We start from the raw sequence: 18329 nt of genomic DNA on the forward strand, positions 1-18329 counted from the left end.
CTACTTGTAGTAAGGTAAAGAAGGAATCTGATCATAACTTTGTAGATTATCTGATCTACTTTCTTACCATTTTTATTCTTGTTAAAAGGGACATACATATGCACTTGAGTCTTCATTGACTTTGCGCGCCTGACAACAATGTTCTTTACAAAGTTGTTTTAAGAGCATAAAAAGATTTTAGAAGTGTTTTAGCACTTAGCAAGTTGTTTCTTCTTTCTTCTTCTTTAAAGGTTAGTTTTATATAGATATTGATAGAAAGAGTCGTTTCAAATCCTTTTTTGACCGTTGAGAGATTTAAACTGAGTAACTCATATTCTAGCATATGGCGAGTGTGAATGTAGATATGTATTAAATGTGTTCCATGAAAAATTAAATGCTAATCTTCTCTTCAAGTAACATACCCGATAGTTAGCAATGTTAGTCTAGAAGACTTGAAGATGGTCAAGCCTCAAAGAGATGGTGTTTTGAGGATGAAGAATGAAGATGAAAATGTTACAGATGTATGAAAAGTGTTTTAGCTTTCTATGTAATTGTTTTCTAATTCTCTCATACAAGGGTATTCTCAAGATCAACAAACAACAATTTAAAATGAATTTAAAAGAAGGAAAAAAAATGGTATAAAAGGTTTTTTTAAGTAAAATAATTGATTACATTTTTATATAATCGTTTCAATATTCTTGATGAGGTTTAAAACAAGATAACCGATCATATTAATAATAATCGATTAAACTAGAGAACCATTTTACTATTTTAGAGTTCTAAGTGAGATAATTGATTACACTATTTCCATAATCTATTAAAAACACTTCAATATTAATTACTGAACTGACTTAATGGATTAACACACCTTTTAATTGATTAAAATTGAAGTTGATTTAAAAAAATACATAAAATAATCAATTAACACTTAACATAATTAATTAAATGCATTAGAGGTTGTTTTCATTTAATGATTTTCATATCTATAAATAGAGCACTTGACTCTATAATTTACACAAGAATTATGAATCATTCAAAGTAATCTTTTTTTAGCATTCTAAGCTTTCCAAATACTCCTGCTGTCAAGATTCGAAATCAAGGTTGTGTGAATTAGTGTTGATCTTAAAAGTTCTTTTGCTACGTGAAAATGGTATAATATTTCTTTGTTTTCTATGGTACTGTAACTGAATTATTCCAGTAGTGTTGTTGTTGGACTTGGTGATCAATATCTTCTTAAGTGGTAAGAATTGATAATGGTTAATATCCTCTTGATCTCAAGGGTGTTATATATCTTATTGAAATTGTTCAAGAGTTAATACTAGTATAACTTGTTGAAAGTTAGTGAAATCAACAATTCTAAGGTTGCATTGTTGAGACTACATGTAAGATTAGAGGATGTGAACCAATATAAATATTTTTGTGCTTTTCTTTCTTGCTTTTTTTTTTTAGTTTGTTGAATCCAATTCTTGAACCAATTTTGATTTCTCTAATAATTGCATTCTCCTTTAAAGTATGCAAAGATTTTAAAGAGACTAAGTTTTTCAGATTTTTTTTTAAAGCCAATTCACCCCTCTTGTTTAAATCAAGTCATTTTGTTTTAGTAATAGATGTAAGGACCGAGAAAAACAATCTTAGAGTATAAATGGTACAATTAAAATGACACATGAATATTTTATTATTAAAGTGAAAAGGCTATATAAATATAAATTTAGTTATTCAGGTTTCATTTTAAAAGAACCATCATCTCTCTAAAAACTCTTTTTCCTTTCCTATGCTTTCTCTCTAAAATTTTGACCTCCTCGCTCATCAGATCAACGATCGGAGTCCGCCATTGAACTCTACAAGATTGATCGATCAAAATCTTAGATAGAGTAAGTTCATTCTTGGCTCTTTTTCCTTTGAGTTAGTTTTGATCTGGTTAGGTTGCCTTTTAGTTTAAGTTTGCATGTGAGGTTTTTATCTTCAGAATTAGTCTCTGTTAGCTCAGGGTCCTAGAGCTATAGTTAGATTTGTGATCAAGACTCTATGGTGTAGGTTAGGGTATCCTTAAACTTTTGGTGGGTTTGGAACTCTTAGTGAGCATCTGCTAAAGTCCAGGTAAGGGAAGCTAGTTTAAAATCTTCAATAGAACCCTAGGTTAGAAGATTTGAATGCGAGTGTGACTGGTCACCAATTCCAAATTTTGTTGCAAGATTTCTTGTTTTGAGTAGATTGTAGTTTGATTGAAATTGAAAGTGTTGTGATTGAAATTGGTTGTTTGATTTAAATGGTTTTGGAATTAGAAATCATATATATATATGTATAAATGGACATATAGCTCAATGATTCAATGAGAGTGATTGTATCATGTTGAACTGGAACTGTCAATGTAATGTGTAGATTTATAATTTATGAATTGAATGAGATATTGATTTATAATCTAATAAAGTATATTAAGTTATGCAGAATTTTTCTGCATATTTCGCTCAAGCTAGCAAGTTCTAACTCAAGCTAAAATTTTGGGTGCTCTTTGGAGGATTTTAGCTCAAGCTAAAATTTTGGGTGCTTTCTGGAGGATTTTAGCTCAAGCTAAAATTCTGGGTGCTCTCTGGAGGAGTTTAGCTCAAGCTAGCGAATTCTCGCTCAAGCTTAAATTTTGGGTGCTCTTTAGAGGATTTTAGCTCAAACTAGCGAATTTTAGCTCAAGCTAAAATTTTGGGTGCTCTCTGGTGGACTTTAGCTCAAGCTAGCGAATTCTAGCTCAAGCTAAAATTATGGTTGATCTCTGGCGAATTTCTAGCTCAAGCTAGCAATTTCTAGCTCAAGCTAGCAATTTCTAGCTCAAGCTAGAGTCTAAAAATAATAATAAATAAATAAATAAAAATAAAAATATTAAACTAATTTTTATTTTCTTTTAAAAGATTGATTTATTTATTTCTATATAGTTTTTCTTATAAAGTATGTAAACTTTTATTTCATGTATAATTAATTGAAAATCTCTTTAATTAGACATTTATATGATTAGTCAATGAATTGTTGTGTATTTTGGAATTTCTAAACATTGGTATGATTTGATTGTTTGATGGTGGATATTATGAGGTTCAAAATATGAATTCTAATAAAGACATAGTATATTCAAGAAAGAAAATACCATGTTAAGATTGTTTAGGATGTGCATTGACTAGGGATTCGTCTAGAAGGAGATATCCTGACTCTTCTGAGATAATGGAATCATATAGACGAAGTTATTCACGTGGTGAGAGTCGAAGGAGGTTCATATGAATGGGTAAGTTGTTTGAAAGATAATTAACTTGACCTGCTATATGAATTAACCCTGTTATACTGGGAGAGAGATGATATTGAGATTATTTATGCACATAGTTGTGTGGATTTCACAGTGATGTAGTATGACAAGTGCAGATCTCTAAGTCTAAGTCAATGCACGAGTCTTCCGAAAGTAGAGTCAAGTGTCTATGTGTTATGAGTCAATAGAAGTCTGACATGAGAAAGATGAATATTGAAATTGTTGATAGACACTTGATGGTTATGTGGAATGCATGAGAAATGATGGATTTATTTGGATGTTTGAAGTTATATTTATGTTTTAAGTTTTAAAAATACCTAGCTTACCCTTTTTTCTGTTTTGTGGTTGTTTTTCTTTTATCTATGATGATCGTGTATTTTACACGGGAGCAGATGATGTTACTGGTGATAAAGTTTCTCAGTGAGAAGATCGATGATGGAAAATGTTTATTTTCTTTTGAAATTTTATTTTTAATTTTATTTAAATGTTTCAAGTCTTATGAAGAGAGAGATAATTTGAAACATTATATGAAAGAATTGTAGATATATTTGTATTATGTTTATATATTTATTTTAATATTTCATACAAATTATGGTTATAGATATGAGAAAATATAGGATGTTACAATAGACAATAATTATCAACGTTAGACAGCTTTTTACTCAAAACGAAGTAAAAAAAAGATCGAACACAACAGATAGCTGGACCAGATTTAACATAAGCTTGTTTCAGAATGATTATTGAAATAAAACAACTTTAACTCACATCACAAGAGATGTACTTCCGTATTAGATGACCTGTTGTTTCCAAAATACATCATCTTAAAGACATAACATCTTCATATTTTACACTTTGGTGGATAAACAATTAATCAAAACTAAGTAATAGTATAATTCACTAATAAAACTCGTTTAATCCATAGATAATGCAAATCATATCTTAAAAATCTACATTTAAATTTTAACTTTAAAAAAAAACCTACACCTACACATAACAAGTTGTTGGTTATGGAGGTAGTATGTGAATTTCTATTTAGATAACCTTAATACAACTAAGGTGATCCATCCTTCGACAGTTTTTTTTATTATAAAATGTACTGGTATGGGCGAGACCGACACTCGGTCTCCCTGACCGAGACCCACCTAGCTGTCCGAGACCAGGGAAGCCAGGCCGAGACCTGAGAGACTTGGCCGAGACCAGGGAAACTTGACCGAGACGACCGAGACCAGGGAAGCCTGACCGAGACGACCGAGACCAGGGAAGCCTGGCCGAGACCTGAGAGACTTGGTCGAGACCAAGGAAACTTGGCCGAGACGACCGAGACCAGGGAAGCCTGGCCGAGACCTAAGAGACTTGGCCGAGACCAAGGAAACTTGGCCGAGGCGACCGAGACCAGGGAAGCCTGGCCGAGACCCAAGAGACTTGGCCGAGACCGGGGAAACTTGGCCGAGACGACCGAGACCAGGCAAGCCTGGCTGAGACCCGAGAGACTTGGCCAAACCCACGAAAACTAGGCCGAGACAACCGAGACCAGGAAAGTTTGGCCGAGACAAGTGGAATCATCACGGTCGGCACCCATACTACCGTTAACGCTCAAACCAAGGTCAGTGAAGCTAATCCGTCATTAAGGATTAGGTAATACAACCCTAAGCGAGATCCACTCCTCTAATCAGGCCCAATAAGGTAAGTCCATTAAAATAATATAAATAACACACATCCCAAGGAGAAAGGTATGTAATTTATTACTGTTCACCTACTTGAGAGCTGACCACCCGCTTTACTGACTTGAGCGTCAGAGTGCCTTCGCAGGTACCCCCACCATCCGGTGTCCACCCGAGACCGAGTGCCGAAGGAGAAGCAGGAGGACGAGGAGAATCCCAGTTCATCACCCAGCAACCTAACCGACCGAAGGAAGGAGAAGAAGACTTCAATATTTCTCTATTGGCGCCCACCGTGGGGCCGAGAGAAACTAGCTGAAGGAAAAAAGTAGATGGTCTCAACCAGAAGCATGGAGAGAATGACCGAAGCCGACCACTGCTGCTGTCTCTCCAGAGAGAGATGGCCGAGATGAGGAGGAAGACCGAGGAGACTGCTCAGAAAAACGAGTAGGAGCTCCAAGTTCTTTGTAGGGAGAACGAAGAGATGAAAAGGAAGCTGGGGGAGGGAGGACCTTCTGTCATACCGACGAACGTTGTCAGCAAGTCTTACACCTCTCCCCCCAACCCAGACATGACCGAGGGGACGAGAGGCCGACCCCCTCCTCGAGAAACCGAGATGGACGACGAGTCGTGCCTGATCAGATCGACCGTGACGGCCGACTCGACCCGCCGACATCCTTTTACCAACACCATCATCGAAGTCCCACTGCCTGAAAAGTGGAAGGGTTTCAACCGAGACCGATATGACGGGTCCACCGACCCGGACGAGCATATGGATGCTTACACCACCCATATGAGTCTCTACACCACGGATGACGCTGTGTTATGCCGAGTGTTTCCCACATCCTTGAAGGGAGCAACCCTTAGTTGGCTCACCACGCTCTCACCCAACTCCATCGATAGCTTTGCCACACTTTTAGCAAAGTTTGAGACCCAGTTCGCGACCAGCCGACCGCACCACCTAACCTCCATCGCCCTGGTAAGCATCCGCGAAGAGAAGGGAGAGTCGCTGAGAACCTTTGTTGATAAGTTCAATAAGGTGGCAATGAGCATCCGGAATCTGAGCCCGGACGTTGCCATGCACCACATGCTGACAACCCTATGTCCAGGGCCCTTTGCCGACAACCTATGCATACAGCCGACCGACAGCCTGGACGAGCTGAGGAAGCGACACGCTAAATACATGCCGCTGGAAGAGCTCAGAGAGTTTCACAACCAGGCCCGTGCTGATGCCGACTGGGAGAAAAACAAAGAGGAGAAGAACCGCCAGGGGCGACCTAGTCAAAGGACTGCCAGGGGCGGCCGAGTCAAAGAAATGACCAACACCGAGATAACCGGGACCGCCCAATCCAATTCTCAAGGTACACACTCTTGACGACCGAGAGGGGGAAGATTCTGGACGAGACCCTCAACGCCGCGTTGATCCCTCCTCCAAGGAAGGTGGCTAGCCCAAACAATGCCGACCGGACAAAGCAGTGTCGGTACCACCAAAACACCGGACCGAGGAGTGTCAGGCCCTGAAGGATAAGATCGAGGAACTTATCTAGGCTGGGCATCTCTGCCGGTTCGTCAGGAATGACTGAGACCCACACCGCTGGGCGGATCCACCCAAGCGGACGAGGTAACCTCAACGCGGTCGAAATGACCGGGATAACAGAGACGACCGACAACCCACAAGGGACGATCCCCCCCGAAGGGACGACCCCCCTAGGGAGGCCGATAGAAGAGGTAACTGAGAGGTTATCAACACTATAGCTGGCGGCTTCGCCTGGGGGGCAAGCACCAACAACGCCCGAAAGAAACACTTGCAGGCGGTGCACCAAGTGAACGCGATGACATTCCATCACCTTCACGGACGAGGACTTCAAAGGCGTGGATTACTGCCAACAAGGTCATACTCAATGAGCTGAAAAAATGCCTGGGCAAGGCAAAAAACTGATGGACCGAGGAGCTGATAGAAGTACTCTGGGCGTACAGATGCACCCCCCAGACTACCATGCAGGAGACACCCTATAACCTGACATATGGGACCGAGGTAATGATCCCGGGCGAGGTGGGCGAGCCCACCATACGAAGGCAGATGCTCGACCTCACCCTAAACAAGGAAAGTCTAGCGGTCAACCTCGATTTGGTAAGTGAATTTCGTGACAAAAGCAGGATTCAGGAGGCTGCCTGAAAGATCAGGGCGTCAAGGCGATACAACACAAAAGTCCGGCCGAGGAGCTTCCAGAAGGGCGACCTCGTTTGGAGGATGCGCAGCGATGCGAGAAAAAAGGAAGGCAAGTTCTCGTCCAACTGGGAGGGACCTTTCCGAGTCCGAGAAGTCGTAAAGGGGGGAGCTTATCAGTTAAAGTGGCTTTCGAGAAAATTGTACCGAGGACGTGGAACGTCACGCACCTCAAGTTTTATTACAACTGAATTAAATAAAGTCACACACTCTTTCCTCACCCTACCAGGGAGGTTTTGACGAGGCATTTTCATCAAAGCACTGTTCTCCTGCAACTCTCGGCTCGGTCTGGATGAAGCCTTAACCGGCATACCCTGCCGAGACCGATGAGCTAGGTTTGGTCTGGATGAAGCCTTAACCGACACACCCTGTCGAGGCCGACCCATTAGGTTTGGTATGGATGAAGCCTTAACCGACATACTCTGCCAACACCTCTTTTGGCTCGGTCTGGATGAAGCCTTAATCGACATACCCTGCCGAGACCGACCCATCAGGTTTGGTCTAGATGAAGCCTTAACCGGCATACCCTGCCAACACCTCCCTCGGCTTGGTCTGGATGAAGCCTTAACCGGCATACCCTGCCGAGACTGACCCATCAAGTTTGGTCTGGATGGAGCCTTAACCGGCATACCCTGCCAACACCTCTCTTGGCTCGGTCCGGATTAAGCCTTAACCGACATACCCTGCCTAGACCGACCCATAAGGTTTGGTCTGGATGAAGCCTTAACCGTCATACCCTACTGAGGCCGACCCATCAAATTTGGTCTGGATGAAGCCTCAACAGGAACACCCTGCCAACACCTCTCTCTCGACTCGGCCTGGCCGAAGCCTCAACTGGCACACCCCCGACTGAGACCGATCGACACACACCCAAGTTAACATCGTAACTTGGTACAAACAAACTCACACGTTAATTGTCGACCGACCATTCAACTTGTTTGATTCAGCAATCACAGTTAATGGCCGACCGACCATTCAACTTGTTCGATTTAAAGCAATCACAGTTAATGGCTGACCGCCCATTCAACTTGTTCGATTTAAAGCAATCACAATTAATGGCCGACCGCCTAAACAATTAAAGACCGACATTTTAACTCGTGAAAATTCTTCTTAGATACAAAAACGAAGGGTGATACATTGGTAATTATCAAAGGGGGAGGTCACACCCCGACATCGGAGGAGAGAGAAAGATATAAAAACAAGAGAAGGCCACATCTCGACCAGAGGCTAACCTACTTTTGATTAACTACAAGACTCACCCTCTTCGGCATCGGTCGGCCTAGTCGACCTCGAGCCTAGGGGGTAAGTGTACTCGTATGACCGACCGAGACACGCGCTGACGTATTCCAGTCCACCTGACCAATCCGACCGACCGACACCTACCATTTAAGACTCATCGGACATAACTGCCCTCGAGAATGGGGGGCAAGTGTACTGGTATGGGCGAGACCGACACTCGGTCTCCCTGACCGAGATCCACCTAGCTGCCTGAGACCAGGGAAGCCTGGCCGAGACTTGAGAGACTTGGCCGAGACCTGAGAGACTTGGCCGAGGCCAGGGAAACTTGGCCGAGACAACCGAGACCAGGGAAGCTTGGCCGAGACCCGAGAGACTTGGCCGAGACCAGGGAAACTTGGCCGAGGCGACCGAGACCAGGAAAGCCTGGCCGAGACCCGAGAGACTTGGCCGAGACCAGGGAAACTTGGCCGAGACGACCAAGACGAGGGAAGCCTGGCCGAGACCCGAGAGACTTGGCTGAGACCAGGGAAAATTGGCCGAGACGACCGTGACCAGAGAAGCCTGGCCGAGACCCGAGAGACTTGGCCGAACCCACAGAAACTTGGCCGAGACGACCTAGACCAGGAAAGTTTGGCCGAGACAAGTGGAATCATCACCGTCGGCACCCATACTATCGTTAACGCTCAAACCAAGGTCAGTGTAGCTAATCCGTCATTAAGGATTAGGTAATACAACCCTAAGCGAGATCCACTCTGCTAATCAGGCCCAATAAGGTAAGCCCATTAAAATAGTATAAATAGCACACATCCCAAGGAGAAATGTATGTCATTTATTACTGTTCACCTACCTGAGAGCTGACCACCCGCTTTACTGACTTGAGCGTCGGAGTGCCTTCGCAGGTACTTATGTGATTCCAATAACATGATAGAGATATTTCAAGGAAATGTTATGGATTCAACTTGAGTTGGAATATGATTAGGCACTTTTCTAGAATTGGATCAATGTTCTTTCATTCAAGAACTCACCAAAACTCAAGAAATCAAGCCAAACTCACTTAGAAACCCATAATATGGCATATGAACCGATTAAAGCAAGGAAAACACAATTGCACCGATTAAACACAAAGAAACTCAACCTAAACCACAAGAACAACAAGATAACAGAAACTACCGAACAGAAACACAAAAAAAGCAATTTCTACCGATTAAAATGACTAGAAACATCAAACACATGTTTTAGAGTTTGTTTGGGAATGAAAATGGATGAATAAGATGGAAATAAGAAGGAAACTTATGTGGTTGGAGTCCTTGGAGAGGAGCACGCCACTTGAAGGATGCAAAGCTTCAAGATGAGTGTAGATGCCGCCACTTGAGGTTCCAAGAGTGCACTCAAGATAAGACTAGAATAGGAGAAGACACAAGTCTCTCAATCACTCACCAATTTGGGAGAATTTCTTTACTAAAAAATATCAAATCTGTATTAGAAAGACTCAAGCCCTCCTTTTATGGGAGAAGGACCGGTTATGAGTGTACAAGAAGCTTACAAAGGAAGCTATCCAAGGTTACCTTGCACTCTTCCACTTCTAGCGCCTAAAGTGGAGAATAGAAGGGATACCTTCTATATTTTTCTAAAGCTAATATCTAAAGATGCTTTACACAAGAGGTATCTTTAGGTTTCCCTCTTAGCACCTACCTAAACACTATTCTATATTATTTAAAAATTTATACAAAAGAAACTATAAAGAGAGATATTAATTGAAGCCCATTCTTGAAAGCTTGTAGTCTTCTTTTGGCTTTAGGCTTGGTCCTCTCTTTATTTTAATTCTTCTTTAATTTTTGAGAAGACTATAAGGAAGAACTTAAAATGTTTGGGTGAATGACCTCTTCCTCCATTAGTAAAATCCTCTCTTATTTGATCTCTATCAGGTACCCCCACCATCCGGTGTCCACCCGAGACCGAGTGTCGAAGGAGAAGCAGGAGGACGAGGAGAATCCCAGTTCATCACCCAACAACCTGACCGACCGAAGGAAGGAGAAGAAGACTTCAATAGTTCTCTAGGTCCCATCTCCCTAGTAGGAACATAAAAGTATATTAAAAATATTTAAGTTTGAAATTTCTTTAGTTTCTCTTCACTACAAGCAAAATTTAAATTTAAATTAATTTTAAAGATAAAAAATAATTAGTTACTAAGTAAATTAGATATTATTTTAAAGATTAAAAAAGTTATTGATATTTAAATTAGTTTCTATTATTGATAAATATGTTTGAAATTAGTATCTAATTAACTACCAATGTTTTAACTACCAACTTTAGAGTCTAAAGAATTGGTAGTTAAAACCTTAGTAGCTAATTATATACCAATTTTAAAAATACTTATCAATAATAGAAATTATTTTAGATATCAATAACTCTATATGTGTGTGCGTGTGTGTGCATGAGTGTGTGTGTGCGTGTGCGTGTTATTACCTAAAAATAACACTACTTTTGAAGTCGAAAATGTTCATCATGATTTAATGTAGGTTTTAAATCAGGGTAAGTTTTATAATTAAGATATATAACTTGCCTTTTAAACTTATTTTAAGTTTGGTTTAAATCTATTTTACTCTTTTAACATTTTTAATAATTTGATCAATCTTTTTAAAATTTATTTTATAGTAGGAGTTTTTAAATATGTTAATAAATAATCTATTACATAAAATATCATACCAAATCTTTATGCCATGTAATATGGGTATCTATTTTTTTTTTATAAATTTTTTTATGTTAGGCATCACTGTGCAACTTGACATCTCAGCTAGGCTGACACATCAAGTAACAAAATCATCTATCATCACATCAAAAAAGTATTATTATTAAAAAAAAGAAAAAAAAAGAAAAAAGAAATATGGGGGGACTAGACCAAAACCCATATATTAACAAAACCGATACATATGTAGGGTTTAGGGTTTGTACCTATTCATAAAGAATTATAAGAACATACTAGATGGAAGCCTATTATACCAATGAAATGATTCTCCATGAATAAATCCTAAATTAGCCAACTTATCAGCACACACATTCCCTTCACGAAAAATATGAGTAACCCTAAACCTGATTTTCCCACAGTAATTAAGACAAGTAAACGCAGCACAAACCAAGGCAGAATCACATTCAAAGCCAGACATTAGTAAGGCCCATCTTTTGAGCTTCCTACATAGCATGTATAACTCGATAAAACTCAATAACCATAATAGTTTGAACTTCAAGAAACACATATAAAGCACCAATAAACTCCCTCATACTCCCATGGAAAATACCTCCACAAGTAGCAAGACCAGAATACCCCCTAGCAGTCCCATTAGTGTTAATTTTAACCCAGCCTAGTGAAGGAAACTCCCATCTAACAAGAAGAGGACGAAGAACTTTACCACTACGAGTATTAATACCAAAAAACTTAATCACGTTGAAATTCAACATGTCATTCTTCATTGAAGCTTTAGACGAATTTCCCACTAGACAAATTAAATCTTTAACTACCAAAATAGCCCTAGAAACCTCAATCTTATCCTGAAATCTAGCATAATTCCTCATACGCGATATCATCCAAACAGAAAAATTTATCGCAACAAGCTTAATCAGTTTAACGAAAGGACTACCATCACTCTTAATAAAAGAAATAAGATCATCCTTATTAGAGAAATGAGAAGTAAGAAAAATCTGCCGAACCCAACTTGAAATATGCAAAGCATTAAAACATTCAAAAAATAAATGCTGAATAGATTCCTCATGTTTTTCACAAAGCGTACACATAGAACATATATTGAAACCTTTATTCTGAATATGTTGATATGTAGGAAGCCGCCCATGAAAAAATTTCCAGAGTACTAGAGTTTTGGAAGGCCAAATAAATGAAGATCAAATGAATTTACCCCAACCACAGGAAACTCCTGGTTCCAAGAAAAAAGTCCTAGCCGATTTAAGAGTGAAACGACCAGACTCATCTAGAATCCAATTAGGAATATCTTGTTCCTCCCTAACAATGATATGATTAAAAAAATGAGGCATGTGCTGTAAAGATAAGTGAATATTCCAATCACAACCTGTCCAAAACTAAGAGACTGTATCCGGAATGCTAACACCATCAGATAACCTTGCAATATTTGCTAAAGAAGTAGTAGAACACCATTTATCATTCTAGAAATTAATAAAAGAACCTGTACCAACAGTCCAAGAAGTATAATCAAGTATAGAAGAATAAGCTTGCTTAATTCTAGGCCAAAGAGATAAGGATCTATAAACCATTCTAAACTCGCATTTTGATTTAAGAACCCTGACTTTCAAGAGAAAATACCAAGGTCTGTTGCTATAAGCAAAGTTCCAAGCAAGCTTAAGAAGATATGCATTACTTTCATGATGAAAATTAATAATCTCCAAACCTCCATTCTTAAGAGGAGAACAAATCGTATCCCAATTCACGGTGACTATGCCTTTTTTCAGAATATCACCAGTCCAAATAAAATTTTGACACCACTACTCAACTTGGTTAAGAAGTGAAATAGGCCATTTATACATATTAAAGCTAGAAATTCAGTAATCACTGTATTGACCAACTAAATCCGACCCATCATGCTAAGAGATTTACCTTTCAAAGATGCTAACTTCAATTTGACTTTATCAGCCAAAGGTTGAAGAAATCTACACTTTGGAACACCAACAAAGATAGACAATCCTAAATAATTGAAAGGCAAAAAACCATGACTATAAGAAAAAATACGTTGAATTTTGGTGACAAATCTTGCAGAAATACATGGTGAAAAAACTACTTTTAAAGTTATTAACATATTGACCAAAAAAATCACCATATATTTTAAGAAAAATACTCAAATTTCTAAGAGACTTAATATCCCCCTTACAGAAAACAAATATGTCATTAGCATACAAAATATGAGAGGGAGTGAGATAACCTTATGGACTAGCCATATGTAAAATTTTCTTATCATTCACAAGCTTAGAGATACCTCTACTAAGAACTTCCTCTGCAAGACAGAAAAGTAAATGAGACAAAGGATCACCTTGTATGACACCTCTACTGCAAGGAAAAACCCCCACCAAACTGCCATTTATTCTGGTAGAAAGCATAGCTGAACGAAGAATTGTACTAATCCAACCGACAAACGAGGGGTGAAAACCAAAGCGTGTCAAAACTAATATTAAGAACTTCCAACTCATAATGTCAAAGGCTTTATGAATATCAACTTTGTAAGCCATATTACCTCCTCTAACCTTTTTAGAAAGCATGTTAATAACTTCAGAAGCAATACCAATGCAATCCTGAATCTGTCTACCATGCACAAACCCATATTGATTAGGAGAAATTATTCTTGCAGCCACAAGTGCAAGCCTATCCACCAGTATCTTGGAAATAATCTTAAATTTTAAATTAGCAACAACAATTGACCTGTAATCTTTAATGGTGTCAGAACCCTGAATCTTAGAAATAAGAGATACCACATTATTGTTCATTTCAGGGAGAATTCAGTTTTGTTTAAAAAACTTTTGAACAACATTGCAAACATTTGTCCCAATAATGTCCCAACAAGAATGATAGAAAACACCACCAAACCCATCAAGACCAGGAGCACTATTACCATTAAGATTAAAAATAACTTTCTTGGTTTCCACAAAATCAGGATATTTAATCAACATCATATTCTCCTTAGAGGAAACTAGCTCAGGAATATAAGAACCAATAAAATCCTTTATATTACTTGTATCCGAAACATTAGAAATAGACTTAGTATAAAGATTTGTATAAAAGTCCAAAATAAAACCCTTAATGAGTTTAGGATCCTCAGTAACCTCATTATCAATCCGTAGACGATGAATCCCACTAGAGTTATTTCTCCTTTTGACCACAACATGGAAAAAAAGCCGTATTTCGATCTTCATCTTTGAACCATAACATCTTAGCTCTTTCTTTCCAAAACAAATATTGACATTGAAGAGCATGATCAAGCTCCTCCTTAGCAATCTTTTCTTGACAAAGAAGCCCATCAATACCAGACAAACTAACAGTCTATAAGTTTTGTTGAATACCAAGGAATAGACCTTGCTTAAGAAGAACTGCATTGTGAACATTACCAAAAGAATTTTTTATTCCAGTATCGAAGTTCAATTTTCAACCTTTTTAACTTATTTTGCAAAATAAACATAGGACAACCAACAACCTTATTAGCCCAAGAGTCATGAATAAGCTTCAGACATAAAGTTTCCTAAAGTTACATAGAAAAGAAACGAAAATTGCTAACCTTCCTCAAAGAATTACTAGCAAGACTAGCAAGAATAAGGGAGTGATCAAAACAATTTTTAACCAGAACCTGATAAGTACAAGAATCCAATTCATCCAGGCACACTCCATCACATAAAGCCCTATCCAGTCCTCTATAAATTCAATGCAACCCCCTCCTTCCATTACACCAAGTATAACAAGATTCGTAAAAGGAATACAACAAAGATCATTAGTATTAATCCAATCAAGGAATCCATTACAAGAAACTTGATTAGGAGCCACCCCCTTTACAATAATCCCGAGAGCACAACATTAAAATCTCCCATAATACACCAAGGCCCTGTGAAGGAATTAAGATCCCTCCACAAAAACTGTCTAACCAAGTATGTGTTGGCACCATAAACACTTGCAAAGCTAGAAACATTTATCATGCAGAAGACAAGTTACAAAAATAAATTGATCATTGACCAAGAAATATTGGACAAGATTAGGAATCGACAAACACCAAAGCTTAGCAACTTTATTAATAATAGGAGACATAGCCACTAAATGCATATTATCAGATTTGAAAAAGACGTCGGAAGCATCAGTGTACAACATCTTGGTTCAGCAAGAAAAACCAGGAGGGGTTTATGTAGTTTAAGTAAACTAATCAACATCTCCACAGTTTTGTGGTTTCCCAGTCCTCCAACATTCCAAAAAATGAAGAGACCTTCATTGCGACGTTGTAGAGAGAACCGCCTTAGCAATTTTTTTGGATTTATCAGTCTCCTTAGGTGGTCTCCTTGGTTTTCTTTTAGTGCAAACTATTTCCTCCCCAGTATCACTGGCATCCTCCTCCATCTCGTTGGGATCAACCCAAAATTTTGCAACAACATTTGTAGTTTCCAAACTATCAAGAGAGGAAAAGTTATTTTACAGGACCAACGATAGTGGTTTAACATCCCCAAGAGATTTAGCCTTCTGAGGGGAGGTATGAGGCGACGAAAATGGTACAATCACAATAGTAGAGACCTCCACATGATGACCATCAATTGGAGTATTAGTTGGTGCTTAGAATCTGCAAGTGATTTAGCCTTCCGAGGAGAGGTAGGACGCTACAGAGATGGTACAACCACAAGAGCAGAGACCTCCACATGATGATCATCAATAGGAGTCATAACTTAATGTGACTCTGAGTCCTTGACTTGCATAACAACAGGTGAATTCCTTAACATCCTCGATTTTGAGAAATCCGAAGTGAGAGTGGAAACCCTTGCGTCCGAGGCATCCTCGAGAGGAGGCATATCTGCAAAATCATCTTCCACTCCACCTGTTTTATCAAAAGCAAGGTGACCCAAAAGTGACCATGTGTTACCCCGCCATGAGTATCAATGTTCAATTTATCAGTAGGGCCTTCCATGAGCTTCAACTGCAGATCTTTCTTCTGATAGTCTTTACGTTGTTTAGGAACCACGGTCCTCCCCTGTTCTTGTTCATAAAGTTTTCTTCTGAGAAGGCTTATGTTGAGGCCTAGGAACATGACCCTAATCATGAATCACTCGGCACTGAGCAAGCTCATGCCCTTACAATGAGAGCAAAATGGAGGGAGCCATTCATATTCCACATCAGCTACAAAAGCAAAGTCTGGACGTTTAACCAAGAGGTGATAGGGAAAAAGGGACAACAAATCAATTTTCACTAGCACTCTAGCAAACATACCCCTATTCTTTCTCACAGTATGCTTATCCAAAGACAAAGGACCAAGACCTTCGATGATGGAAAATATCGCCCTTGGTCTCCAATACTCAAAAGGCAATTTGTAGATTCTAATTCAGGCCTGAGTTTTGGTACTCTTCATGGTAGTTAGAACAAAGTCTTTTGTCCAGGCAAACAATCTCAAGAAACCAGGAGATAACTTCGAGGAACCTATCCCGAGGGTCCATCGCATGTCTTTTAAAGATGAGAACTCAAACTTATAGAAACCCTTCCCAAGAGGAATTGCTTTCCACGATTCAAGAGCCTTCCACACTGGCTGCAACTTTTGAGTTAAATCCAGGTATGTGAGAGGTTTATCCCCCTTAGATAGAATAATCTGACCATGAAGATGGATCTTGCAATCCTTAAGACCAATCAAGTAATCTGTCTCATCAATCTGGACAACAATCTTGTCTCCTTTAATATAAGGAGTAGGTAGCTGGAACAAAGGAATGTCACATGTATTTCCCATAGCCAGAGTAAAAGTCTTCCTTTGTCCTAGCATAACAAACACTTTCTTATTAGGGAACACTTCTCAATCCATCAAACAAGCCCATGGGATGAGGAAACACATAGAGCCCTCCGTCATTTTCAAAGGCTAACAAGTTGTCGACTAGCCCACGCCAGCCGCCACCGTCCCACTGGCGCACCACCTAAAAATATTGACTTTACCACAAATGTTGATAAAAATCGTGACTTTACCACAAATTTCGATAAAAATAGTGATTTTACCACAAATTTCGATAAAAATCGTGACTGTACCATAAATTTCGATAAAATTCGTGACTTTACCACAAATTAGAACTTACTACATGAAAAAGGTGACAACTTTGATTGTGTGCAATAGAATTTCCAAGAAGAAATTTAAGGAAAGAATACGCCTTTGATGTAGACGAAGAGAGCCGCTGTGTCACCAGTAGCGTCTCGACAGATTGCCCCGCCGCCACCGACCAACATGCACACGGTCCACCACCAAGTTGAAGAATAAACGACCACCCACACAAATCCTAATCGTACCAAAACCCTTCGAAGAGAGAATATAGAGCAAAAATCTTATCAAAAAATTTAACAAATGAATAATTATCATTGACTACGGTATAATGTCTAAAGACTATACTTTAAAACTTAGCACATTGTTATTTACTTAAATAAACTCGCCTAGAGTAATAAATAAGTTTTCTAAAAAAATACTTTAATATAAATAATTTCAATTAATGTAGATTAGACCATACATAATTTAAAAGTGAAATTGACCTATTTTTATAGATAAATAACATATGATGTTCTATAAACGGCGAATTATATAAATTCTGAAACTGAAACCTAAACGAATTAAAAAAATTGATGTTGATTAAGTTTTTTCAATGAAAACAATTAATTAAAATTAAAAATTGTTTAAATTTAATAAGCCGGTCTCTTTCACAATGCACAAAATATATTATTCTTATTATTATTACTATTAAATTTTACTATAATATTTTGAAAAATTACACTTGTTGATGTTTAATGTTTTTAAATAGTTGGCCTACTCAAAGATTTATATATATTAACATATTTAGTGATACGGTTGTCAAGTTGTTCAAAACATATCTTACTATAAAATATAATATGACACGTTTTTAAATCAAATTACTCTATATATTTAAAAAAAACTTATATCAAGAAAATAAATTCAACCTTAAAAAAACGCATTAAACACAGCCCTATCAATCTTAATCACGTGGATTAACTACAAAATTAAATTGATCGGAAAAGAAAAATCACTCCAAACCATTTTCCAATATGAAAAAAATGGTATTATTGAGAAGTCAAGTTGTGTCTCTAAAAACAAATTGATAAGTTATTGATGAAGATCGATTGGAAATTCTCCTAATTTTTCTTTATGCAAGAGAATTGAATAAGTAAGTGAAATTAATACACACATATATATATATATAT

At 38.4% G+C, this 18329-nt stretch overlaps 1 protein-coding gene across 1 annotated transcript; it reads left to right on the plus strand.

The window, feature by feature from the left end:
* The first annotated feature begins 5536 nt into the window (after positions 1 to 5536).
* LOC137824903 (uncharacterized) lies at positions 5537 to 6295 on the plus strand. Its single transcript, XM_068630581.1, has one exon. The coding sequence runs from the start codon at positions 5537 to 5539 to the stop codon at positions 6293 to 6295; it is 759 nt and encodes a 252-aa protein (XP_068486682.1).
* The last annotated feature ends 12034 nt before the right edge of the window (positions 6296 to 18329 follow it).

The sequence above is a fragment of the Phaseolus vulgaris genome, chromosome 8, assembly GCF_000499845.2.
Source record: "Phaseolus vulgaris cultivar G19833 chromosome 8, P. vulgaris v2.0, whole genome shotgun sequence".
Classification (NCBI taxonomy): domain Eukaryota; kingdom Viridiplantae; phylum Streptophyta; class Magnoliopsida; order Fabales; family Fabaceae; genus Phaseolus; species Phaseolus vulgaris.